Below are 24,432 nucleotides of genomic sequence, written 5' to 3'. Positions count from 1 at the left end.
GAGGGCGTGACACGGCGCAACACGCCGACCCGCCTCCCGTCGACGCTGGGCGGCGAGCGCGCCGTGAGTGTTTCGGCTGGAGGCGACCACAGCCTTGCCCTCACCGCCGGCGGCGCCGTCTGGAGCTGGGGCGATGGAACCTATGGCCGGTTGGGCCACGGCGACGAGGAGGACCTGCTGATGCCCAAGAAGGTCGAGGCCTTCGCTGGCCAGCGCGTCATCGCTGTGGCGGCTGGAATCAACCACAGCCTCGCCCTCACCGCCGACGGAGCCGTCTGGAGCTGGGGCGAAGGAAACTTTGGCCGGTTGGGCCACGGCGACGAGGAGGAGCAGCTGCTGCCCAAGCAGGTTGAGGCCTTGGCTGGGCAGCACGTCGTCGCTGTGTCGGCTGGATCCGCGAACAGCCTCGTCATCACCGCTGACGGCGCGGTGTGGAGCTGGGGCTATGGAGCCTGTGGCCAGTTGGGCCACGGCGACAAGCATGACCAGCATATGCCGAAGAAGATCGAGGCCTTTGCTGGGCGGCGCGTCGTCGCTGTGTCGGCTGGAGAACATAGCCTCGTCTTCACCGCTGACGGCAGTGTCTGGAGCTGGGGCCGTGGAGAATATGGCCAGTTGGGCCAGGGCCACGGCGACCTGCAGCAGCAGCTGCTGCCCAAGAAGGTCGAGGCGTTTGCGGGGCGGCGCGTCGTCGCTGTGTCGGCTGGACTATTCCACAGCCTCGCCCTCACCACCGACGGAGGTGTCTGGAGCTGGGGCAGGGGAGTCGATGGCAGGCTGGGCCACGGCGACGAGCAGAACCAGCTGCTGCCCAAGAAGGTCGAGGCCTTTGCTGGGCGGCGCGTCGTCGCTGTCTCGGCTGGATGCAGCCACAGCCTCGCAATCTCTGCCGACGGCGCCGTCTTTACCTGCGGCACGGGTGAACGCGGCTGCCTAGGCCACGGAGAGGACGTGTCGAACCAGCTGCTGCCCAAGAAGGTCGAGGCGTGGCCGCCTAGCACGCCCGCATCCGCTTGACTACTCAAATGGGCGGTTCGCGGTTCGGCCGGCTCTAAACGCTTCTCCACAGTGTCGGACCGCGGCGTCGTCGCGACGGACGCGGCTTGAAACACACGCGCGTCCGGATCGCGCGTATTACGGGCGACTCGTGACACGACAAGCGGGTTTCAAGCGAGGTACGCACGCATCACAAGGAGAGAGTAATATATCTTTACTTCCAACACCCGGACGTTCCCAGGGTGATGGAAGGTTCGACGCACCCCCGGACTGGGCAGAGAAATCCCAGGGCATCTGGCCTGGGCACTCCACCCCGCCCCCACTTGCCCTGACTGCACAGGATAGCGTGCCCCGACAAACGGCGACACATAGCTCGGGGGACACTGCGCCGGGGGGTATGCCTAACTTTGGTGCTTTGTGTGGGTCGCGTTCCCTTGGTAGCTGTGTGGTTGAAGCCCTCATGCCGCCGGCGTACGTCCACCCCCCCTTCGGAGGTGGTTCCCCCAGCGGCTGGCCCCTCGAGACTGTCGGTGCTTGGCGGGAGGAGGGGGAGAGGGAGGCCCGGTGGGAGGAGAGGGAGAGGGAGGCCCGGTGGGAGGGGAGGGAGAGGGAGGCCGCCTTGGGCTCTTCTCCTCCCCCCTCCCTAGGCTCTTCTCCTCTCCCCACCCTGGGCTCTTCTCCCCTCCTCCCTGGTACTCTCGGCCTGATTACCGGAGCGACTGCTGGAGCAGACGCTGGGGGGACACTCACGCCCGGAGGCGGTACGCACGACCCGGAGGCGTGGGGATGGGGGGGGGCCGCGCCGCCGCCGCCGTGCCGCCTTCTCCCGCTTTGACCTCCCCCAGCTGCTTCTCCTCAAATCAACCTGTGAGCTTGCGAGGGCGGCGGGGGTGGGAGTGCTCTCGGGCGGCGGGGTCCGCACCCCTTCTCCCAACTCGAGCCGTGGTGGCGAGTGGTCTCATGAGCGCACCGTTGGTGGCTGGCGGTCCTCGGGTCCGCACCCCTTCTCCCAACTCGAGCCGTGGTGGCGAGTGGTCTCATGAGCGCACCGTTGGTGGCTGGCGGTCCTCGGGTCCGCACCCCTTCTCCCAACTCGAGCCGTGGTGGCGAGTGGTCTCATGAGCGCACCGTTGGTGGCTGGCGGTCCTCGGGTCCGCACCCCTTCTCCCAACTCGAGCCGTGGTGGCGAGTGGTCTCATGAGCGCACCGATGGTGGCTGGCGGTCCTCGGGTCCGCACCCCTTCTCCCAACTCGAGCCGTGGTGGCGAGTGGTTTTATGAGCGCACCGTTGGTGGCTGGCGGTCCTCGGGTCCGCACCCCTTCTCCCAACTCGAGCCGTGGTGGCGAGTGTTCTTATGAGCGCACCGTTGGTGGCTGGCGGTCCTCGGGTCCGCACCCCTGCGCATCAGAGTGTATCTCGGCGAGGCCGCTGCGCTCACACGCATGTGATGCGAGCCTGCGCCACTCCATCCGGCCCGCAGTGGGCCCACGGGATGGTGAAGGGCACATGCGTAGAGAAGTGCGAGGGTGAGAGGCACTGGATTTCCAGAGTGCTCGCGACGGTCGGGAAGCGATCCCGCGTGGCAGCCCCGATGTAGGCGCACCGCCTGGCACCCTCACTTCACCCTCTCTGCTGCATGTTCGAGCTGTGGTTGGCTCTGAAGCAACTTGGCCGACAAAACTTTTCTGTCAGAATCGTCGCAGAAGCAAGACGGCCCGCTGGCAGGAGCGGAGCCGGTCGGTTTCCATTGTCAAGACTGCGCGAAGCGTTGTCGCGGGGCCCAGAGCCGGGCGCGAGGCGCTCGGCTGTGGTAGGCAAGTGGGCGAGCGCCATTGGGCGGCTCAGCCATAGGCACGTCGTAGGAACGCGTTAAGTTGTCTTGAAAGTAGGCGCGTACGTCCTCTTTCGTTTTCACAGCAGAGCCAGACTCTGTGTGAGCTCTGTGTCTTGATTTGCCAACAACATACCTAAGACTCTGTGTGTGAGGGCTGGATGCACCAGTACTCCGGTGTGAAGAAAGGCTCCGCCGCGCTCGTACCTCGGGGCTACCTTGCCAACTCAGCCTGCAGCTCCATTCGTGCACGGTCCTGTGGAGGCATGTCGTCGAGCTGCATTCTCCTCCTCGCGTGGCAAAGCAGTGGGCTGCTCTCCAGCTCCGTGCAGAGCAAGAGCCTGCTGCGCGCACACCGGATCGGGCCGCGCCGTTCAGCCATCGCCGCCGCCGAGTCCTGGACTTACGATGGGAAGGAGCCGGGAGACAGCCGCTACAGCAGCAGCAGCAGCAGCTATCGCGTGCGAGAGCGCACGGCGGGCGGCTACGGCGGCGGCTATCGCCGTGAGGGTGGCGGCGGCTACCGGGACGGCGGCGGCTACCGGGAGGGCGGCTTCCGCGAGCGCAGGGCCAGCGGCTACGACAGCCACCGCGGCGGCGCCGCGTCTCGCGACCGGCGCGACGTGCGGCGGCAGTCGCAGGGCGGGACCACCAAGCCCGGCGACTGGACTTGCCCGAGCTGCGGCGCGAACGTGTTTGCGTCCAAGGCGCGGTGCTTCAAGTGCAACACGCTCAACCCGGACCCTGTCGCACGCGCCGCGGCCGCCTCCCGCGCCGGCGGGCGGGGGGTGCCTCCGTGGCACCCCGACAGCAACGGCGGCCGCGGCGGCGGCGCGGTGTGGGAGTGGCAGGGACTCGAGGGGGGGGAGGACTTCGAGGCGGGGCTGGCGGAGGACGAGGCTGCCTTCCGCGCCGCCTTTGGCGCCGCCCGATCCTCCGGCATCGACTTCGCATCGTACGCCGACATCCCGGTCGAGGTCGAGCTGCCGCGCAGCATGCCGCAGCTCACGGCAGAGACGGCGCCGGTCGAGCGCTTCGACGAGCTCGAGTGCGGCCGCGTCCTGCAGCGCAACTTGCGCCTCGCCGGCTTTGAGGTGCCGACGCCGGTGCAGGCGCACTCTGTGCCGGTGGCTCTCGCGGGCGGGGACGTCATTTCGGTGGCGCAGACCGGCTCCGGCGAGACGACTCCGCCTCCATGCGCTCCCCCCCCCCCCCCTCTTCACACCTCTCCGCTGTGAGCAGGCAAGACGCTCGCCTTCATGCTCCCGATCCTCAAGCGGCTGCTGCAGAGCGGCAGTCGGAAGGGGACGCGCGGGTACGGCGGCGCGTACCGCCGCGGCAGGGGGGAGCCGGTCGCTATCCGCGCCCTGGTCTTGGCGCCGACCCGCGAGCTCGCCCAGCAGATTCACGCCGAGGCGGAGAAGTTTGCCTTCCGCACCGGCCTGCGCGTCTGCGTGGCGTACGGCGGGACGCCCTTCGGTGCGCAGATGCGCCGAGCTCGAGGACGAGGTCTGCCGAGATCACGCGAGATCACGGCCGGTCCGGCGAGGGGACGTAGGTGCGCAGATGCGCGAGCTCGAGCGCGGCTGCGACATCCTCGTCGCGACGCCCGGCCGGATCAACGACATGGTGCAGCGGGGCCGCGTCTCGCTGCGCGCCGTGCAGTTTCTGGTCCTCGACGAGGCGCGAGACTCTTCCGAGACTCGTCCGAGACTCTTCCGAGACACCTCGGAGACACGTCCGAGACACTTCCGAGACACCTCCGAGACACCTCCGAGACACCTCCGAGACACCTCGGAGACACGTCCGAGACACTTCCGAGACACGTCCGAGACACCTCCGAGACACTTCCGAGACACCTCCGAGACACTTCCGAGACACTTCTGGTCCTCGACGAGGCGGCGCCGGGCGGCTCGAGAGGGGCCCAGTCTCCCTCCTTCCTTCCCGGGTTGAGCGGGCAACGAATGAACACCCTCTCTCTCCCTCTCTCTCTCCCTCTCTCTCTCTCTCCCTCGCTCTCTCTCTCTCTCTCTCTCTCTCTCTCTCTCTCTCTCTCTCTCTCTCTCTCTCTCTCTCTCTCCCTCTCTCTCTCCCTCTCTCTCTCTCTCTCTTGTGGCACGCACACACCACCACACAGGCTCTACGTGACAGTCCAGTGCTTTGACATCGCACACACCGACAACACCGGCACAACAAACGCCCGATCTCTTCTCTGCCTCTGTCAGGCCGACCGGATGCTCGACATGGGGTTCGAGCCGCAGATCCGCTCAATCGTCGAGGAGGCCGATATGCCGGCTGGGCGTCGCCGGCACGGCGGCGGAGGCGGCGAGGGCGGCGAGGGCGGTGAGGGCGGCGGGGGCTATTATGGCGAGGAGGAGGGCGAGGCGGAGGGCGAGGCGGCAGGGCGGCAGACGGTTATGTTCTCCGCAACCTTCCCGAAGGCCGTGCGCGGCATCGCAAACTCCTTCCTTGTCGACCCGCTGATGCTCAAGGTCGGCCGCGTGGGCGGCGCGGCGCTCTCCGTCACCCAAAAGGTCGTCTTCGTTGCGGGCCGCGACAAGACGGACGAGACGGTCGAGCTGCTGCAGGCGGTGCCCGGCAAGACCATCGTCTTCGTCAATACGAAGCGCGCCGCCGACACACTTGAGGCCGAGCTGAGCGCGTGCGGCCACCCCGCGGCGTCGGTGCACGGCGACAAGGACCGCTCCGCCCTCTTCTCACAACCTCCCTCTCTCGCCGTCTCCGTCCCCTCCCTCGCCCGACTCTGCCCACCACCCTGCCCCCTCCCCACCACCCCGCCCCCTCCCCACCGCCCTGCCCCCTCCCCACCGCCCTGCCCCCTCCCCACCGCCCTGCCCCCTCCCCACCGCCCTGCCCCCTCCCCACCCCTGTCTCCCCTCCTCCCTCGCCCTCTCCCCTCCCTCACCATGCCCCACCGCTCGCCCCTCCGCAGGACCAGCGCGCGAGAGAGCGCGCCCTCGGAGACTTCAAGTCGGGGCGGATCAACGTCCTCGTCGGCACGGACGTGCTCGGCCGCGGCATCGACGTGCCCGAGGTGACGCACGTCATCAACTACGACGCGCCCGACGACATTGAGGACTACACGCACCGCATCGGTGAAGCGTCCTCGACACTTCCTAGACACTTCCTAGACACGTCCTAGACACTTCACCTCGCCGATCCGGCGGTATGCGGACCAGGTGGTGCACCGGCTGCTGCGAGACACTTCCAGGACACGTCCTTGACGTGTCCGAGACATGTCCCACAGGCCGCACGGGCCGCGCGGGCAACACCGGCCTCGCCACCACCATGCTCAACGCGGCCAACCGCAACATCGCGCGCGACTTGCTCCACACGCTCACCACCTCCAAGCAGGAGGCGAGGGTCGCCCACGCACGCACGCACGCACGCACGCGCACGCACGCACGCACGCACGCACGCACGCACGCACGCACGCACGCACGCACGCACGCACGCACGCTCGCACACTGCTCACCCACGCGCACTGGGCCTTGCACTTTCAAACCGCGCCAGCTCCTGTCTCGGGACGGGAAGTCGCGAGGGCTAGCCCGGCTCTTCCCCACCACCTTGTGTGTGGAGACGTTTACCTTCCTTGTACCTTACCTTAGGCGCCAGAGTGGCTCGCCGACATGGCGCCACTCAGGAAGGGAGGCGGCCGCGGGCGCCGCGGCGGCGGCGGCGGGCGAGGGCGTGGCAGGCGCCCCAGCCGGTACGGAGGCGGCGGCGGCGGCGGCGGAGCCTACCGCGGCGGCGGGGGCGGGGGCAGTCGCCGCTGGTGAGTGCGAGCGCCGACGCCCCGAGCGACGGCGCAAGCCAGGCTTCGACGCGCGCCAGCACTGCGAGCGCGAGGCTGAGGTGCGAGCTCTGTGGGGGGGAGGTCAGGTGTTCGTGTGTTAGAGGGACGGGTTGAGAAGTTACTGAGTTTCAGAAAGTAAAATACGTATGTAGGAAGTGAATAGCGAACCAGAAGGGGGGGGGGGGGAGCGTTGTTGTGTGGGATGTGTGGGGAGGCAGGCTGGTGGGCCAACAACTTGCAACTACTCTCGTCGACTCCACATGGGACCATGCCGCGGCATGTGCGCGATGCGCGGGCTGCGAAAGCGAGGAATGTAGAATGCGGCCAGGTGTAGGGCTGAGACCGTGAGGGAGTGATAGCGACGAGAAGTGAGGAGAGAGAGAAGCAGCCCCGCCCGAGACGCGAGAGAGGAGAGGGTCAGAGAGAGGAGCCTGCCAGGGAGCGGCCGCACATTGCTCGGTACCCCCCCTGCCCTTCTAAAGTCATGGCCGACCCCCCCCCCCGTTTTGAGCAGCAGCGCTCTGCTGCTGGGGGGTCAGACCCCCCCCCCTAGCAGCAGGGATGACTTTAGAAGGGCAGGGGGGGTATACGGCTCTACCGAGCAATGTGCGGCCGCTCAGGAGCAGGAGGCAGCGTGACGGAGGGGCGAGGGCAAACATGGGTGACGGCTAACAGTTTGGCTAATAAACACAAAACAAACTAGGCCGACTGCGCAGCGGCTCAGAGACAGAGTCAGGGGCTAGTACCGCGCTCCGGGTTTCCCCTAGCAGCAGAACGCCCCCTCTACTCGGAGCTAGTAAACACCAGACATGCACTCCAACTTAGCGACGGCGTCACCACGTCAAACCCCCCCTAGATGGCCCCGACAGACCATTCCTAATGACCCACCCACCCCAAAGGCGCGCAGGCGAGGGTGAACTGTCCGAGAGGGGCGGCGCTCTCGTCGTAGAGGCTCCACTCCAAGTGAGTCTGCGGCCCCCCCGCGTAGCTCGTTTCGTACGACGACGTCGAGTCCGGCGGCGAAGCGGACCGAGGGCCGAGGAACGAGGCCACTTGAAGAGGCACTTGCAGCTCGTATTAGCGACCCTTGGCCAGCATGCTCCTCACTCGAGCTTGCCCGCGTGACGAACGGGGAGAGCAGCCGGTCGCGCTCAAACTCCTCGCGGTCGCGCTTGCGCGCCGCGCCGTCGGGGCCATAGGACCCGAGCCGGTTCTGCGCCCGCTCGAGCCAGCCGTAGAGCTGAGGGCGGCAGCGCTTGTAGGCGAGCGCCGCGTCGACCGCCGCGTGCCAGTTCTGCCGCGCGCGCATCCGTGCGGGTGGGAGGCGGACGATCCTGGTGCACGGATGGAAGGCGCGGTCCGCAATCTCTGTGGTGGTCGGGACGACGACCTGCTTGAGGGCGCTGCAGCTCGAGAAGGCGCTGTGCTCGATCAGCGTGAGGCTGGCGGGGAAGGTGATGGACGCGAGGGAGCTGTTGTAGGAGAAGGCCGATCTTCCGATGCTGATGAGGCCGTCGGGAAGGCGGATGTGGTTCAGGTCGTGGCACCTGGAGTCGAGTGCGTTGGTATTGAGGAGGAGAGACAGACGTGTCATATGGAGGAGAGACACGCGCGCGCACCAGAGGAAGGCGGTCCGGTGGATGCGCTCCACACTGGCGGGAATGTTGATGTCCCGGAGTCTCTTACATCCGACGAACGTGCCTTGTCTGATCTCCTTGAGGCCGGCGGGAAGGAGTACAGACCTGACGCCGCAATTCTGGAAGGCGTGCTGCTCGACAGAGCAGCCGGCAGGAATGACAATCGACAGGAGCCCGCTGCAGTTCATGAAGCTGCCTTTACTAATATAGACGAGCGAGTTCGGGAGTGTGACTCGTTGCAGGCACGACTTGGCGTGAAAGGCGTTGCGGGGAATTTGTGTCGTGCCGTCTGGCACCTCGACGAGTTGGTGGAAGCCGTCCCAAGGCTTTGGGTCAATAGGCGGAGGAGGTGGCTTCTCCGGCCCGCCGAAGAAGTACCTCAACATCTTGGGACGACGCATTTTGCGAGCATACTGATTTGGACGGCTTCTCAACGCGATATTGGCATACCGACGGCTAAGGCCGAAATCGGTTCACACCTGCTCTTGCAGGTGTGAACACAAAGGATTCGCTGTATCTACTCAGCTGCTCCGCTTACACTTACCTGTGAAGCGTGAACAGCGGATTTTGAATCAGCGTTCTCCTTGAACGATATCGGTGTCGAAACACCGCTCTGACAGCGCTCACAGCTGAGCCGCCATCAACGACTTGCACCCCAGCTGTGAATTGACGCCTTGCCCACGATTCCCGCAGAATTTTCGCTAATCTCTCCTGCCTAATAGGTGCACGAGCCCGAACGGCGTCTGGACGGACGGTGCGCAGGGGACGGACTGCTTCGCAGTCCCGGGACTCGGAGAGCAGTGCGGCTTCTCCCGCGGCGCACCTCGAAATGTTGGAGATCCCGTGACGTTCCTGGGCGTGACCTACTGAGTATGATTGTGTCGACGACCTTCATCTACCGACTGCTCTATCTGATCCTTGGCTTCTCCCTCCTCGCGCTCCTCGCCGTTCCTGTGGTCGTCGCGTGTCAGCCCCTTTGGAGAAGGACGCCCGCACTCGGCTGGACACGCGCTCGCTAGACGGGCTTCGAGGTCTTGCGGCGATGCACGTCGCGATAGGGCACTACGTGTCCTTCACTGGGCTCGCCGGGCGATTCTCCGATCTGCAGGCCGGCTCCTCCATGGGACTCGTCTACCTCCTCTCCGGGTTTGTCATGGCGTTGGGCTATGGACAGAAGGCCGTTCGTCCCTCTCACTGGCTCCGGCTGCGACAAGTGCTGCTGCGCCTGCTGCGACGCGGATTGCTGCTTCCGCCCTTCTGCGTCTCGCGCGCCGACGCGGCAGCCGACGCGCCGATCTTCGCTGGCCGGCGCTTCTATGAATGTATCTTATTCCGGGGCCGGTGTGCGGGGAGCGAACCTAGAACGACCGCCCAGAAGCTTTCTGAGCGAACCAATCGGGCCAGGATCATCAGCATATGTCCCCTCCACAACATCGTGGGCGTTTGAGCGGTATTTGAGGAGCACCGCCACGATGAAGTTCGGCCGGGTGGTCTCCAGACCCCCCCCCGCAGATGGCCCCGGACGCCGGAGCAGCAGAGGCTCCGTGGGGTCGCAAAGTCGACGCTGGGAGTCGCACTCGTCAAACCATCGCAGCACCACGCGATCCGCACGTACCGCCCACATCCCCTCCACCGCTGAGAAGGCGCAGATCGACCGCCGGGCCGCGTACTTTAGTCGCCTCGTTACCAAAACGGCGAATTCCCCCCCCCCCCCCTCTACGCGGAACGTGCGTACAAACTTCTGCAGAAACTTTTTCTGTTCAGCCCGGACCGCGCCAACCGAAACCACTACCGGCCGGCGGGGGTCGCACCCGCATGTACTACGTACTGTAACCGTGGGACTAGAGCTGCCCGCGCTCTGCCCGCACTCTGGCCCCTGGACTCGTGTCTGTGTTCCCTCTGTTGCTGCCCGCCACGCTCTGTCGTCTGTCTCCGCGGGTGCGGCGAGGGTTCGTCCTCACTCGAGCACGATTGCCGACGACTCGTCTCGCCCCTCGGTGCGTCGGCGGCGTCGCGCCGGCCCCTGCAGCGGCTCGTCGTCGGCGTCGGCCGACGTGCCGGCCACAGGTCGAGCGTCGGGCCTCATCCCGCGCACGGCAAGGCCAAACTGAGAAGAGTAGAGGATCGTGGCGCTGGCGACCTCATCGTGCACGGTCCAAGACTGGCTGGACCAGGCAAGCGAAGTTGGGGCGGCGCCGGTGCTGCTCTTGAGCGCGCCCATACCCTCCTTCTTGGACGACGTTGACACTCCCTTGCCCGCCCAGGCCGCCGTCTGAAAGCCTTGGGTGGGCGTGGGCACGTCGCTGAGTGTCGCGCGCTTCCACGAGACCTCCACGCGGCCATACGGCGGTGGCGCGCCTTCGGAGGCCTCGCCATCGTCGCCCGTCTCGTCCGCCTGCTTGAACTTGAAGGCATGCGCCACCACTGTCGCGCCGGCCGCTGTCTGCTGCCCGGTCTTGAGCGGTCCCAGCTGGCTGGAACTCGCCGCCTCGCCCACAATCTGCCAGTTGTACCCGATGCTGGAGCCATCCACCGTCACAAAGGCCTTGACGCGACCTGCTCCCGCTTCGTTGGCCAGCTCGACGAAGAACTCTTGATCGTCCTCGCCCGCCACCCACTCGCGCCCTTGGGAGTCGGTGTACTCCTTGAGCGGCTCACCCGTGGCCGCGTCGACGAGCCGTAGCGAGAACTTGGCCACGCCTGTAGCGCGCCCCATCTTGCAACCGCGGACTGGCTTGGGCAACGCTTTGTGAAGGCTCACTGTGAATTAAACCACCGATCTTCAACTGAGCCCCCCTGGGGACCATCGGTGCCTGCAGAGCGAGGCATCTTGTTCCCAAGAGGCGCTCGGACACACGTGAACGAAACGGAGGCGCCTGGAATTAAACCCAAGCTCCTCACTGTGAATTAAATGCCTTCATTCCTCGGCATCCGATGAGAAGAGATCGATCCATCGGGTTAAGACATCAGACTTGAACCTGTGTGTGTGTGTGTGTGTGTGTGTGTGTGTGTGTGTAGTGTCCCCAGCTATGGGCGTGTCCACGTTGGAGCCAGGTAGGTGTGGTGTGGACGCGAGAATAGCTCCGCCGTTCTCATGGAGGCAACCGATGCGAGTCGACTGGTGTGTGTCGTCGTGGCTCGTAGCAAGAATACTCACTCACCGTATTCAGACCCCTTCTTCAATACGCTCGAGAGCGCCGTGTAGTGGTAGGAGTCGATTCACGACGGCTAGATAGATTAGATAGAGCTTTCCGCTTCTGACACACCGTCTTTTTCAGTGTATGTGGCTCTTACGAACATCCCCGAGGGTGAACTGCTGACAGGGTTTGCGATGAGGAGATCCGAACTTTTTTCTGCTGATTTTTTCGCGGAGAGGTGGGTTTGTCTTTCATTGGGTTCCGCAGCACGACTCGGATGTCCCTGACAGCCATTCCTTAGGAGACGAATTAAAAGCGCGCGGATTCCCATCGTGCGATAAGTAATCTCGGCCCCACATAGAGCGGAGATCATACGTGTCCTGGACGTTGTCAATTAGTTTGGGTCCGGCCGCGGCAACTCCTTCCCACTGGTGCCGCTCGATCGTGAGATATGAGGCTCAAGGCGATTTTGACGCTGCTCACCACGCTGGCGCTCGCCTCGGGGGACCCCGACCAGTGGAAGCTCGACATGCAGGACGCCGCACAAGCCGGCTACCAGTCCTGGCTTCTCGACAATATCTCGGAGCTCTTTGGCTTCAACTTCAACTTCGGCGGCAGGCGCCGACAGGGCTCGCCCTCCCTTGAAAAGCCCGACTCGGCGGTGGAGGAGGCCATGTGCACGGCTGACGGGTGCTCCAGGCCCACCTCGTTTGAACTTGCCGCCGAGGCTCAGTCAAAGGCAATCATCAAGAAGAAGGCGAATACGGACCCTGCCTTACGGGCCCCGCCGTACATCCGCATCCCACCTCTCCCACCCTCTCTTGCGCCTCGCAGGCCCGCCTTCTGCGGCGCGATGTCTCTCGCGCCGTGCCATCCGTCCTCGTCAATGCGTCCCTCAGCAAGGTGCACGCATGGCTCGACAAGATGGACGGTGGACAAGGCCGCCCACCGAGCCCTGAGTACAACCCGACCATGCCACCGCTCGACCCTGCTGCACCGGACGATGCTGCGTACAAGCTAATGAGCGACGCGCTCCGCAACGACCCCTTCGCCACGTTCGAGGCGGTTCCGGTGGGCAAGGGCGCGGACGTCCGCACCGTCCTCGTCATCGACCGGGGCTTCGAGCAGGCGCTGGACCTGGAGTCACGCGCGCCCGTCCCCTCCTACAAGGGGCGCCGCCTTGCTGAGGACGATGACAACAAGCGCCGCCTCTCGATCTACCCTTCGGGCGCCCCGTACACCCCCAATGACGACCGCAGTGAGGTCCTCTATCCCAACAACCTCTACTGGGGCTGGTCGACCCTCGTCTCGACCGGCAACCGCGTCAGTCCATGGTGCTCGGGCACCATGATCTCGCCGACCGTCCTCCTCACCGCCGCCCACTGCGTCGCCGCCGGCGGCTCGGCTGACTGGGCTGACGGCACCAACTGGCTCACCCAGCCGCAGGTTGGATATTCACTCTTTCTCTCCCCCCATTCCTGCCCAACTAGAATCTGACGACAGCCCCCTACGATGCAGATTTGCGTGCGCGACGCGCAACGGACGACACCGACAGCGGCAGACCCGACCGAGGAGAACTGCGTGAGCAACGGAGGCATCCTCGCGACGTGGCGCAAGATGACCACCTTTGTCAAGTGGACGCGCGACTGGGACTCGGACTGGGACGTCGCCTGGATCACCCTCACGGCCCCCGTCGGCTATACCAGCGGCTGGAAGGGCATCCGCACAGACTCAGTCCCATACCCGGCAGGCACCATCCTCAACGTGGCGGGGTACGGCGGCGACTGCCCAGCGGGCGGCGACTGCTCCGACCACATAAAGACGATGGGCTGCCCAATCGAGTCGTCCTGCACAAACAACGAGCGCTACTACTACAAATGCGACACCATCGGCGGTGGTGGAGCGCTAGCCCATGAGCCCGCAATGTGTGGAGAAGCTTACCCGACCTGATCTTGCTCAGGCATGAGTGGCTCCGGCGCCTACCTGTACTATCCGTCGCTCCCGGTCCCTGACAACCGCGTCGTCATCGGCGTTCATGCCTACGGCAGAGCATAGCGTGGCGCTCCTGCCACACCATCCCATGTGGTGCACGCCTTTCACGATCTCGATTGAATAGGCTTCAACAGCGCCACGTGTGGCCCGTTCAACCGTGCTGTCCGCATCCGCCCCAACATGCTCGCCGCGATGTGCTCGACGACCGACGACATGCTCTGCTTCTGAGTGCTTGGGTGGCCCCGCAACAACCAAGACATCGCAGCGTCCCCCACGTCTCTCGACTAGAGCCCTTTATCGACCAAATCACGGCCGCCGTGCCTTTCCATGGACCATGCCATCCACTCATGCCCCCAAACAGATATGCGCCCCCTCACTTATCGATGATGTCCATGTCCGCACACATGCATGACTTTCCGCATGACCACTCACCCGTCGGTGGAGTGTGTCTCCTTCCTCTCTCTTGTGCACTATTGCGCGCGTGTGCCTCTACTAGCTCATGTTTCGGACTTTTGCGTGGTAAGGTATGGTCCGCCAACCCTCCTCGAGACCATAGTACCTCTTTTCTTTAGAAAAATCGGCGCGTTTCACCTTTCAGCCGGTTCAGACCGAGGTCCGAGCGAACGCGCGCCGCCGCCGGGGGGAGCGGGAGGCGGTGGGGGCGCGAGATCCGAGATGCAGATGGGCGGGCGGTGTAAGGCATAAATGTAAATGAAAAAATGGGCTACGCGAAAAGAAACGGGCCGGCCCAGCGCGGAAAAGAAAACCGCCGAGGTAATCACGCGACACCGGCTGCGTACACGCGCATGGCGATCGTGAACGGCTCCTTGCACAGCGGACATGGCATTTGTGCCTCCCTGAGACGACTGGGGCAATCCTCGCAAACGCAGTACTGTTCGCACGGGAACATGACGTGCGTGATCGGCTCGGCCATGCACACGACGCACATGAGTGGTTCAACCTCGCCCACTGCCGTTGCCGCCGTCTCAGCAGCGGCCGCCGGCGCCTCGGCAACCTCAAGCGCTGCGAGGCGAAGCGCCGAGCGCCGATAGCTCCTCCTCCAAGGCGTCGATCGCGCCCGCGTGTGGCGTGGCGTCGTCGATCGCGATTCGCAACGCCGCGGCGCTGTCCGCGCTCACGAGGCGCTGCAGCGCGGCCAGCGCCTCGCGCTCCGACGCTGCCTGCAGTAACCACCCAACGCCGAGCCGCACGACGAGAGCCGCCCCTCGCCGTCGATGAAGACGCTGTGCTGCCAGCCTCCCGCCACCCTCACCGGCGGGTTGGACTCGCGCAGCAGCGCCGCGAAGCACAGCCACCGCACGGTGCAGCACTCGCCCTCTGGCTGCGCCGGCGGCTCGTAGCCGGCCTATTGCAGGCGTAAGCGGATGCCCTCCAGCGCAAGCGAGGTGTGGAAGAGCAGCGAGACGGCCGCGACGCGAGCGATGTCGGCGGGATCGCAGCGAGAGACGACGCGCACGAGGAGGTCGGCGGGGAGATCGAGGAGGCGGACGGGCGGCGGCGTGTCTGGTGCGGCGGGGCGCCGGCGGAGGCGGCGACAGGCGGCGTTTTTCTATTTTTCCCTCTTTTTTTTCTATTATGTAGCTCTTACGTACATTCCCGGAGGAGGACTGCTGACGGGGTTTGCGATGAGGAGCGATCCGAACGTGGTATTCGGGTGATCAGATCACTACCGCCGAAACGCAAGAGCACTGCGACGCATCGGGCTCATGCTAGCATCCACCTCGCGAGCCGACCGTCTGGCTCATCAGCGAGGCTGCCGGCTGGCCTGGGCGTGCAACTTCAGTCGGCCTCAGTGGCGCGTGTTCTCACCAGAACAGTGCCTCCGCGGCGCTGCGGCGGCGCCCGAAAGGCCGATCCGACCCGGCAGCCCCCCGGAGCGTGCATCCAAGCGTCCGCCACCGCCGGCTCAGCCCCGGCTCGACATGACTCTGGCCCGCGCGGGGTCGCCGACGGCGCCGAGTCGGCGCCAGAGGCACGCCCGGCGGCCGGATGGTCGCCTCGAGCGCTGAGCGGCTGCCGCCACGGTCACTTACGCTCGAGTTGCGCCAGGTGCGCCTCTCGGTGGCCCGGCGCGGCCGCACGTGCTCTCTGTAGATGTCTGCTCTCACTCGACGGCAGGCGTGCTCCGTGCTCTCGCCCGATTCTCTCCCTGCCGCCGGCCTCCGCCCCCGAGCGACCGCCGCCGCACACCGACTATTGCCGGTATGACTGCCGTCCCTCACTCAGCCGTCCGTTTGTCCTCAGCGCTCGCACGACCGACGTTCTTCCTCCTCTGCGGCCTCGCTCGGGCCCGCTCGTCGACACGCGCAACCAGCAGACGCCCGTGTCGGAGCTTCTGTGCCGGCTTTGAGCTTCCATCGCTGATGGGGGCACGCCCGGCCCGGCACTCTCGCACACCGTGGAGCGCGGCACCGCGCGCGCTCACGCCGCCCACCTTTGCTGCCTGCGCAGGTGCGGCTCTGTCCCGGCGGCTCACTCATCGAGCACCTCACGGCTGCGCGGCGGCTCACTCATCCGCACCACCGCGACCGGTGCGCCATCCCACATCACGCCTCTCGCCCACGTCCACCCGCACATACACTCTCTCACTCTGTCATGAGTAGTCTTCAATCGACACGGTCTCTTGGAGTAGTCACATCAGCACCGGCGCCGGCACAGCGCACCGCTACACTCGCCTCCGTTAGGTTGCAAACATCGCCCTCAACATCCGCTTGCGCCTCACACGTCCGGGGGCAGTGTCGCGTGAGCCACAGCTTAGCACCGACGCCAGGCTCTTAGCTGTTAGCTCTACGTGTACGTGTGTGTGTGGTGGGGGGGGGAGGGCGGCGTAGTCAAAAGAAAAGCCTCAGTCGAGAGAGGCTAGTAGCCCCTTCGAGTGCGGGCTCCGCGCCCGTCTTGTCCTGGCATATAAGAGAGGCGAATGGGACAGGGGTTGAAGGGGTACACGCTTGGTACCCGGCCGTTTTTCGCGTTTCTCTACAAAACTGTGTCCAAGCCGAAGGCCCGAAGCGCAGGTCCGAGCTCGACATGCGACCAACGTGGTCCCGCACACCAGTGCTCGTGCTCGCACGTGCGGCCGCCTCTCCTGCTCGACTACTCGTGCTCTGCCTCTGCGCGCTCGCTGCGTCCGTGCCACTTCTTCGCTGCCTCTCGCCGCTGCTCCTGTCCTTGACTGCGCCTCGGGTCGAGGCGCCAGCAGCAGCGTCAATGGAGTGGCTGGTCCACACTGCAGCAGCGCCGCGGGCGGACGCGAGAAGGCAAACGCGACCGTGCCGATGAGCGCGAGCAGAAGCAGCGGGAGCGCGGGGCAGCACGACGGGTCGGGCAAGTTCTTGGCCCAGCGCCGCGCCTTGCCCATGCTGCCGCCGCCGCCGCCGCCGTCGGCGTCGCCGACCACAGGCTCGTCGTCCGGCGCGGCATCGTCGTCGGCGGCAGGGGGTGGGGGGTCGGCGGGCACGTCCTCGTCGTAGCCGTCGTCATCGGGATCAGGAGTGGCGTATCGCGCGGTCGACATGCCGGCGAGCTCGTCGACCGTCGAGTAGGTGCCTGCGACCGAGCACGGGGGTGCGTGACGCTCGGACCGACGCATGGGACCGGCTCTTCCGCGCGTCGAGAGCGGCGACGCTTTCGAGGCGCGCGGCAGAGGCCCGCGGCGTGCTTCCGAGCGCGTCCGCGGCCGCGACGCGGCAGCGGGAGGTGCCCCGCCCACCAAGGCAGCCGGCCCGGCCGCTGCGGGGCCGTCGCGGGGGCGCAGGCGGGCGGGGCGACCTCAGATTTCGCGGCTGGCAGCGGGCGCCGCCAGCCGGGCGGAGCACTCGCGGGCCGACTTTCTGGCCCAGCGAGGCCGCTGCGGGACACACCGGCGGCTCGGTTCGCTCCTCAACGCAAACCCGGTCGAGCAGAAATTCAGGTGTGTGTGTAAAGGCGGCGCGGCACGGTAGGATGGCCCTGTCTGGACGTCTTTCGTACGCCGGGAGTTTCTCGAAAACTCAAAGTTGCCGGAGGCTCTCCCGCGGCAGCTCGCGGTGGGCACCACTACGAGCGTCAGGCGGCGCAGCGCGGTGGCTTCACGACGGGCCGCCGTACGCCAAGAGTAGCACAGTCTTGTGCTGGTGTGTTGCAATGGTGCCCCTGCGCGCCGCGACGGCACGCGCCGACGCCGTCGACGCCCCCAAGGCTGAAGCCGACGCCCTCTCCGACAGCCTCGAGTGCGTCTCGCTCGACGCGCCGGCTGTCGTCGACATGCCGCTCGAGCTGCTCGACCTCATCGTCCTGGCGGGCGGTTGGCGCGGCTGGTTCACGTGGAGAGCTGTCAGCCGGCGATGGTCGGAGCTCCCGGAGCCCTTCCGCCGGCACGTGTGCGTCGTGCCGGACGATCAGGAGACCATCGTGCGCGGCATCAGCAACGCTCCCGCCAACGAGGGCTGCGGTAGGCCGGTGGTGCTCGTGCGTCCCGGTACCTACGCGGAGAGCGTGCGCGTGCTCCGTGACGTGACGCTCGTGGGCTTGGGCGAGGTGGTCGTGCGCGCGCCAGGATGGGAGAGCGCGCTCGTCTGGGGCGGCTACACGGTGCGCGGCGTCAAGTTGTTCGACCAGTGTGAGCTGCAGTCGTCCAACGCGGGCGCTGGGGCACGCGTGCACAACCAGCGCAACCAATCTCAGGCGACGGCCGTCTATTGCACGTGGGGCACACCACTGTTGACTCACTGCCGCATCGAGGGCACCGTTCACGTCGCTGGACGAGGCGCGGCACCGACCGTGCGCCATTGCTCGATTGAGGGGTCGCGAGGCGCCGGCTTGCGAGTCGTCGATCACGCCGGCGGCCGGTACGAGCACCTGCGCATCTCCGGCAGCCGGACCGCCGCGGCGCACGTCTCGCTCAATGCGCGCCTCGACGCCTTTGATCACAATGCGTTCGTTGGCAACGGCGTCGATGGCGTCGTGCGCGGCGACGGCGCGTGGGGCGCGAGCCTCGACACGCCCGACGCCGAGGCAGCAGACGGGTCCGACTCGGACGACGAGGTGCTGTACGGCGATGCGGTGGCATAGCTGTGAACAGCGTCTCTTCACACCTCTTGCTGTGAACAGGTGCTGTACGGCGATGCCGAGTTCGAGTAGCTGCGAGGCTGCGGGCCGGGGGGGGGAGCCGTCAGCGCCAGAGCCGCCGCCGAGCGGCACCGCGCCGCCGCCCGGCTCCTCCGAGACTCTGGACGTGGGCGGCTGGCAGGTCGTCGTCACCGACGGGCACGCGGTGCTGCCCGAGGGCATGACGCACCTCCTCGTCTCGGTCGCCTTCCCGCGCAGCCTTGCCTCCATCGGCAGCAGCGCCTTCGAGGGCTGCTCCTCGCTCTCCTCCATCGACCTCCCCGCCGGCCTCACCTCCATCGGCATGGGCGCCTTCGCCCACTGCTCCTTCATCACCACCGTCACCCTCCCCGCCAGCCTCACCTCCATCGGCCCCAGCGCCTTCCACCTCTGCTCCTCTCTCACCCACGTCACCCTCCCTGCCGGCCTCACCTTCATCGGCGAGGCCGCCTTCTTCCGCTGCTCTTCTCTCACCCGTGTCACCTTCCCTGCCGGCCTCACTTCCATCAGCGCCGCTGCCTTCTCCGGCTGCTCCTCGCTCCTCTCCATCGACCTCCCCGCCGGCCTCACCTCCATCACCTCCACCTTCGACCACTGCTCCTCGCTCGTCTCCATCCACCTCCCCGCCGGCCTCACCTCCATCGGCGAAGGCGCCTTGAGCGGCTGCGCCTCCCTCACCTCCGTCACCGTTCCAACCACCGCCACCATCCGCCTCCACGTCTTCCCACCCGCCACCACCGTCCTCCGCCTCCCGCCCAAGAGCATGCGCGACCTTCAGCGCTGGTACGAGGCGGTGGATGGGGCTCTGGCCTACAATCGCTGCCGCCCCCTCATCTACGGCTGGCTAGAGGCCCAGATCAGGCTCGGCTCTTACGGCCCGGACGGCGCGGCGCGCCAGCGCGACCGCGAGGAGTTCGAGGGCGACCTTGCGCTGGCGACTGCTCGCGGACCAGACTGACATCAGGCGTGACTGTTGCTGCGGCTGAGAGAGTCGTCATAGGTGCCTGAGAGAGTCTCATCAGAGAGGCATCGGCCAACGCGTGTCCCGCTTCTGGCTTCGTATTCGTGTTGTGCACGTGCCATGTGCTAGTTGCTAGAGGTAGAGCTGCCTAAGTGAGGGGCGGTGGTGGCTGGTGCTGCGAGGTGGCCCCCAGGACACCACCCCGGCGCTCACTTCGGATCCCCTTCGCCGCACACAGAGGCGTGACGACGCACCCGCTGACACTCCACTCTCCAGTCAGTCTTTTCGCCGAATAAAAAAGAGGGAACCGGCAAGTTGCGGCTGCGCCCCGGGCAGCGGCAGAGAGAGGCTCGTCACTTAACGTGTGTGTGCGTTCAAAAGGAGCCGGGAATTATTCTCACAGCACACTGGCACGACAATGTGGCGTGGGGACTGGCGCACCAGGGAGCACTTGGAGCACTTGGAGCGTGCAGTTGGCAACCTCACACCCAGGGCCGGGGACCAGGGGAAGAATTTTACAAGGGGGAGGAAGTGGCAAAAGTGAGACTCCGCTTTCAGAGATCCCAAAGGGCAAAAGTGAGATCACACCTTCCTACCACAGCTGAAAGGACCCCAACTCTGTCCTCCGATCCCACTTTCAGAGAGATGATCTGCGTCACGCTGCTCGCCGCCCTCGGCCTGGCCGTCGCGGCACCGACACCGGCTCGAACCGACACCGCCTCGCACGAGTCGACACGCCTTGACGCCTCCAAGTTTGCATCAAGCGGTTTCAACGCCTCTGCGATCGAGGACCTGGCCACGCTTCCCACGCTTCCTGGTGTTGAGGACTTCATGAAGACAGGCTACAACGCCTTGAACGGAGATCCAGACAGGTCGCTTCCCAGCAGCTCGGTCTTCGACTTCGAGTACACCGGGACGTACAGTTTTGGGTCGGCAACGTTTGCGATTCCCGAGCGTCTCGTCACCCCGCAGGGTACACCAACTTGTGCCGCGGATTCCACCACCTACAGCGATATCTACACCACCTTCGAGTCCTCACTCCGGTCGCAGGCAAAGAGCTTTCAAGGCGGCTACGAGCAGGAGAGCGACTGGTCGCTGTCGGTGCCTATCAAATCTGCGGAGTTGGAGGGGAAGACCACCTTTAGGAATGCCCTCCAGTTCGGCTCCTCCTCTGCGTCCACTTCTTACCAGAGCAAGTACGAGCAGGGGTTCACGCAGGGCTTTAGTGCCGAGGTCAAGGCATCGGCCTTCGATGCAAGGCTCAGCCTCAGCGCGGTGACAGAGGACGACTTCAACCAGCATTTCGTGGACTTCGTCAAGGCGCTCGGCGACGCACCATCCCTTCACGCGGCGCTCGATTTCTTCGATGAATTCGGCACTCACGTGGTAGATCGGATGAGGATCGGCGGATACCAGCGGCATTCCGCATTGTTCACTTCCGAGGAGTCCCAGGAAACCGTGTATCAGTACAAACAACGCTCGACCAGCTCCGGCTTCAGCATTTTGAACATCGGATTCGGCAGTGATCGACAGGAGATGACGGAGGGCATTGAGGTGACCGAGGAGGGAACCACATACTACAGGTCATCGCTGCTGGTCGTTGGCGGCAACTCGAACGCGGACTCCGCCGGGGCGTACTGCGATTCCATCCACAACCTCGCGCTCGAGGGGAACGGGGTGGCCACTGTCCTCGGGAGGAGGATGACGCCAATCTACGAGCTAGTGACCAAGGTGAACGGCGTTTCAAACGCCACACGGGACAAGCTGGAGGAGCACCTGACGTTCATTGCCGACCCTCACGATAAAAATGACGAACCCGTGCGCTGCAAGTGGGACTCGGACGCCGTGTGCACCTGGGACAATGTTCAGCGCAAGCATAACTGCGACAGCGCGTGCGTGTGCCTCGTCGATCGCGAGGGGGCAGGCGACTACCATGTCGAGGACCCCTGCGGGAAGCGCGTCCGCTACGGTGCGAGCTACAACATGGCGACCCAAGATCAAGCCGGCCCATTCTGGCTCACCGGTGCGCGGGAGTGGCAGGGCAACCTCAACATCGGCGATCGCGCCTACACCCAAAACATCTACTTCGAGGCTCCGGCGCTCGTCGGCGATGGATACTGCGACGAACGCAGAGAGTCGACGAAGTTGGGGGGCTTCACCTTTACCTCATGTGCAGAGCGCTGCGTCACCAAAAGCTGGTGCCATTCCTTCATGTTCCAAGACGACTCGACCGGGTATTGCATCCTCTCGGACTCAGTCGACTGTGCCTCGCGCACGACGAACAGATTTCCATGGAAGTCGTACAAAAAAGGCAATCCGTGGAGTGGCACAGCGGACAGCTACAAGTGGATCATTCGTTCCCAGCCTGGCAATGGGGACCTTTCGTACGAAGACCCCCGCGCCTCGGAAGGTTCTTGCGTCAAATACGGTGACAGGGTTTACCTGCAGGTGATGTCCGCAGAACGCCGCTGGCTCTCGGGCGGCAGTTCCTCCGGCGGCGGGTCTACTGACCGGCGGGTAAGGGTTTACGACATGCTCGCCCGGGGGGAAGGAAATCCGCAGCGGGGCGATCCGCACTACCAGTGGACCGTGCGTTCGTCCCCCCCGCCGCTCTGCTGGGAGGCCGCCCCCGCGGGCAGCAGCTGGTGCGGCCTCAGCCACCCGGGCCAAGCGGATTACACGCTGGAGAGCGGCGCGGCCTACGGCGACAACTGGAGGCGTACCTCGAATGGCTGGCGATTCTGCGGGCTGACGCTGGAGGCGTGCAAGGCGGCCTGCATCGGCATGGGCGGATGCCGAGAGCTCAACGTGGTGAGCTCTAACGGGTGCTGTTTTCCGGCGAGGAGCGTCTGCGACGGCGACGAGCGGCCCGATGACACGAAGCTGGTGGCGTCCACGTGCACAGAGGCGCCTCCCCTCGTTGATCCACGCCAGGGCCAATGCGTCAGCCTCAACGACAAGGTGTACCTACAGGTCAACAGCCTGGGCGACATGGGCGAATACTACTGGCTCATGGGCGAAACCAGCGGCGGCGACATGAACGTGTACAATGTCGACATGAACGTGTACTGGGACAACCCGAACCTCTTGCGGCGCTGGACGATCACGAGGGCCATTCTCTAGGGGCCACACCGTGTTCAATACGGCCTCGCGCGCGCCCATGACTCCATTGAGAGTCCATTGTGCTTGTTTACTAGAGTGCGCGTCGCCCATCGTGTTCACTAGTGCGAATGTGTGTCCAATACAGTCTGTTCCACTAGTGCGAATGTGTGTCCAATACAGTCTGTTCACACTAGTGCGAATGTGTGTCCAGTAGAGTCCCAGCAGTGTCCATTTGAAAGCCAATGTGAGGTTGTCGTCACTGCGAACGAACGGAACACACATGGGAACACAGATGGCTTGCCGTTCGCTCGATGGCTTCGGGACGCCCGGATGAAGAAGTGGCTCAGCGACACGCGGCAGCGCTGTCGACACGGTTTTTTGACGTCACGACTCTCGCCTCAAGCTGTGTTCCTCGCCGCGGTGCTCCGCGGTCGCCGCCTGCCCGGCGTCGCGGGCTCATATCGCCGCCGCCAAAAAGGAAGAAGCACCCCTTCTCGCGGGGAAAAGGGGTTTTAAGGGGGAAAAGGCGGACCCCCCCCCCCCCCCCCCCCGACCTCCCCCCAGCCACATCTCGACTCTGCACCTCTTGCTCTGCACCTCTTGCTCTGCATCTCCGGCTGCACCTCTTGCTCCGCACCTCTTGCTCTGCATCTCCGCTCTGCATCTCTGCTCTGCACCTCTTGCTCTGCCTCTCCGGCTGCATCTCTGCTCCGCATCTCTTGCGTCCTCTCGCGGCGGGGAGGCGCGCCAGCAGCGCCAGGCCGACCAGCGCCCACCCGAGGGAGCTGATCCAGCTCGTCTGTCCGCCGCCCGCCTACGAGGCCAGACTCGGCGGCACTGAGAGTGTGTATGGGCCGGGCGAGCCACGCGCGGCGGCCTCGGCCGGCGTCTCGGCCGCGGCGGGGGCGAAGGAGACGTAGATGGAGGGGGCGGAGTCGAAGGAGGCCGTCTTCGCGTCTGCTGCGAAGAGGGTGGCGTTGTACACCACGAGCCGGAGGGGCCACGCGGAGCTCGCCTGCTGCAGCGCCCGCCGCCCGCCCTTCGGAGCCGCAGGCGCCTTGAAGGTGAGGGTGAGGTCGTACCGGTCCTGGGCCGCATCCACCTTGACGGTCTCGGAGCGAGGGACGGCGGCGGCGGCCGGCCCGTGGCTCGGACCGCTGACGCCGCCGTACGCGTAGTTGTGCGAGTAGTGGTGGTGGTGCGAGTGGGAGATGAGGGAGAGCGTCATGCCTACAGTCGTACGTCCCCTCCCCTACCCCCACGGTACCGAACCCTCGAGATGAGGGAGAGCGGCATGCCCATCATCATCGCGTGCGAGAAGGCGTTGTAGTGATAGACCTGCGGGCGAGGGGAGGCGGGAGAGGTGTCTGGCCGAGGTGTGCACGGGCGAGATCTGGCCGAGGTACGCAGGCGAGAGATGTTCGGGAGATGTTCGGGAGATAGCCGAGAGAGTGGCAGACTAGCAAGAGGGGGCGGGCGGGTCGTCCAGCTGGCTGGGGAGTGCGTGGCAGAATATGGGGAGATATGGGGGAGATGTGGGGGAGATATGGGTGAGATGTGGGGGGGATGAGTGTTGACTGGGCTGCAGAGATGCAGCGATGCGGTGCTGGCACTGGCCCGGGGGAGACGTGGGGAGATATGGGGGAGGTGTGGGGAGGTGTGGGGAGGTGTGGGGAGATGTGTTTGGTCACCGGCCCGCCGACGTAGAAGGGCATGCCGCCGTAGTAGTAGAAGTGGGTGGGCGAGTAGTAGTAGGGCGAGGCGACGCCGTACGAGTAGACTGGCGTGCGGCCTGCGGGGACGGGTCAGGGACGGGTCAGGGACGGGTCAGGGACGTGTCAGGGACGCGTCA

The 24,432-nt window shown here is 65.4% G+C and overlaps 8 protein-coding genes across 8 annotated transcripts; 5 read left to right on the top strand and 3 right to left on the bottom strand.

The window, feature by feature from the left end:
• Positions 1-3,757: 3,757 nt before the first annotated feature.
• Positions 3,758-6,628, top strand: EMIHUDRAFT_71428 (hypothetical protein; the record flags this gene model as incomplete). Its single annotated transcript, XM_005786821.1, has 8 exons — positions 3,758-4,062; positions 4,126-4,307; positions 4,387-4,499; positions 5,054-5,129; positions 5,232-5,566; positions 5,788-5,944; positions 6,097-6,212; positions 6,458-6,628. Coding segments are annotated over 8 exons (1,455 nt in total), but the record flags the coding sequence as incomplete, so codon positions are not given.
• A 679-nt stretch (positions 6,629-7,307) lies between these two features.
• EMIHUDRAFT_441274 (hypothetical protein) lies at positions 7,308-8,668 on the bottom strand (the record flags this gene model as incomplete). Its single annotated transcript, XM_005786820.1, has 3 exons — positions 7,308-7,457; positions 7,503-8,192; positions 8,265-8,668. 3 exons carry the CDS (start codon positions 8,666-8,668, stop codon positions 7,439-7,441), a joined length of 1,113 nt encoding a protein of 370 aa, XP_005786877.1. The 3' UTR covers positions 7,308-7,438.
• A 656-nt stretch (positions 8,669-9,324) lies between these two features.
• On the top strand, positions 9,325-9,729 carry EMIHUDRAFT_228623 (hypothetical protein; the record flags this gene model as incomplete). The annotated part of the gene is made up of 1 exon (XM_005786819.1): positions 9,325-9,729. One exon carries the CDS (start codon positions 9,325-9,327, stop codon positions 9,727-9,729), a length of 405 nt encoding a protein of 134 aa, XP_005786876.1.
• Positions 9,730-10,160: 431 nt separating this feature from the next.
• EMIHUDRAFT_363482 (hypothetical protein) lies at positions 10,161-11,005 on the bottom strand. Its single transcript, XM_005786818.1, has one exon. The coding sequence runs from the start codon at positions 10,996-10,998 to the stop codon at positions 10,240-10,242; it is 759 nt and encodes a 252-aa protein (XP_005786875.1). The 5' UTR covers positions 10,999-11,005; the 3' UTR covers positions 10,161-10,239.
• An 846-nt stretch (positions 11,006-11,851) lies between these two features.
• Positions 11,852-13,639, top strand: EMIHUDRAFT_467606 (hypothetical protein; the record flags this gene model as incomplete). The annotated part of the gene is made up of 4 exons (XM_005786817.1): positions 11,852-12,176; positions 12,254-12,865; positions 12,938-13,316; positions 13,536-13,639. Exons 1-4 carry the CDS (start codon positions 11,871-11,873, stop codon positions 13,637-13,639), a joined length of 1,401 nt encoding a protein of 466 aa, XP_005786874.1. The 5' UTR covers positions 11,852-11,870.
• Positions 13,640-16,525: 2,886 nt separating this feature from the next.
• EMIHUDRAFT_228618 (hypothetical protein) lies at positions 16,526-16,790 on the bottom strand (the record flags this gene model as incomplete). Its single annotated transcript, XM_005786816.1, has 2 exons — positions 16,526-16,599; positions 16,682-16,790. The coding sequence occupies 2 exons, from the start codon at positions 16,788-16,790 to the stop codon at positions 16,526-16,528; spliced, it is 183 nt and encodes a 60-aa protein (XP_005786873.1).
• Positions 16,791-17,463: 673 nt separating this feature from the next.
• EMIHUDRAFT_363478 (hypothetical protein) lies at positions 17,464-18,183 on the top strand (the record flags this gene model as incomplete). The annotated part of the gene is given in 2 exon segments (XM_005786815.1): positions 17,464-17,571; positions 17,587-18,183. Coding segments are annotated over 2 exon segments (565 nt in total), but the record flags the coding sequence as incomplete, so codon positions are not given.
• A 515-nt stretch (positions 18,184-18,698) lies between these two features.
• EMIHUDRAFT_71410 (hypothetical protein) lies at positions 18,699-19,475 on the top strand (the record flags this gene model as incomplete). Its single annotated transcript, XM_005786814.1, has 1 exon — positions 18,699-19,475. One exon carries the CDS (start codon positions 18,699-18,701, stop codon positions 19,473-19,475), a length of 777 nt encoding a protein of 258 aa, XP_005786871.1.
• Positions 19,476-24,432: the final 4,957 nt, after the last annotated feature.

This window comes from Emiliania huxleyi, assembly GCF_000372725.1.
Source record: "Emiliania huxleyi CCMP1516 chromosome Unknown EMIHUscaffold_149, whole genome shotgun sequence".
Lineage (NCBI taxonomy): Eukaryota > Haptophyta > Isochrysidales > Noelaerhabdaceae > Emiliania > Emiliania huxleyi.
This window is presented reverse-complemented; position numbering and strand designations above follow the sequence as displayed.

What these genes read in the sequence shown, in the direction of transcription:
- EMIHUDRAFT_363482 (XM_005786818.1), bottom strand. Translation starts at nt 10,998, where the DNA reads ATGGGGCGCGCTACAGGCGTGGCCAAGTTCTCGCTACGGCTCGTCGAC.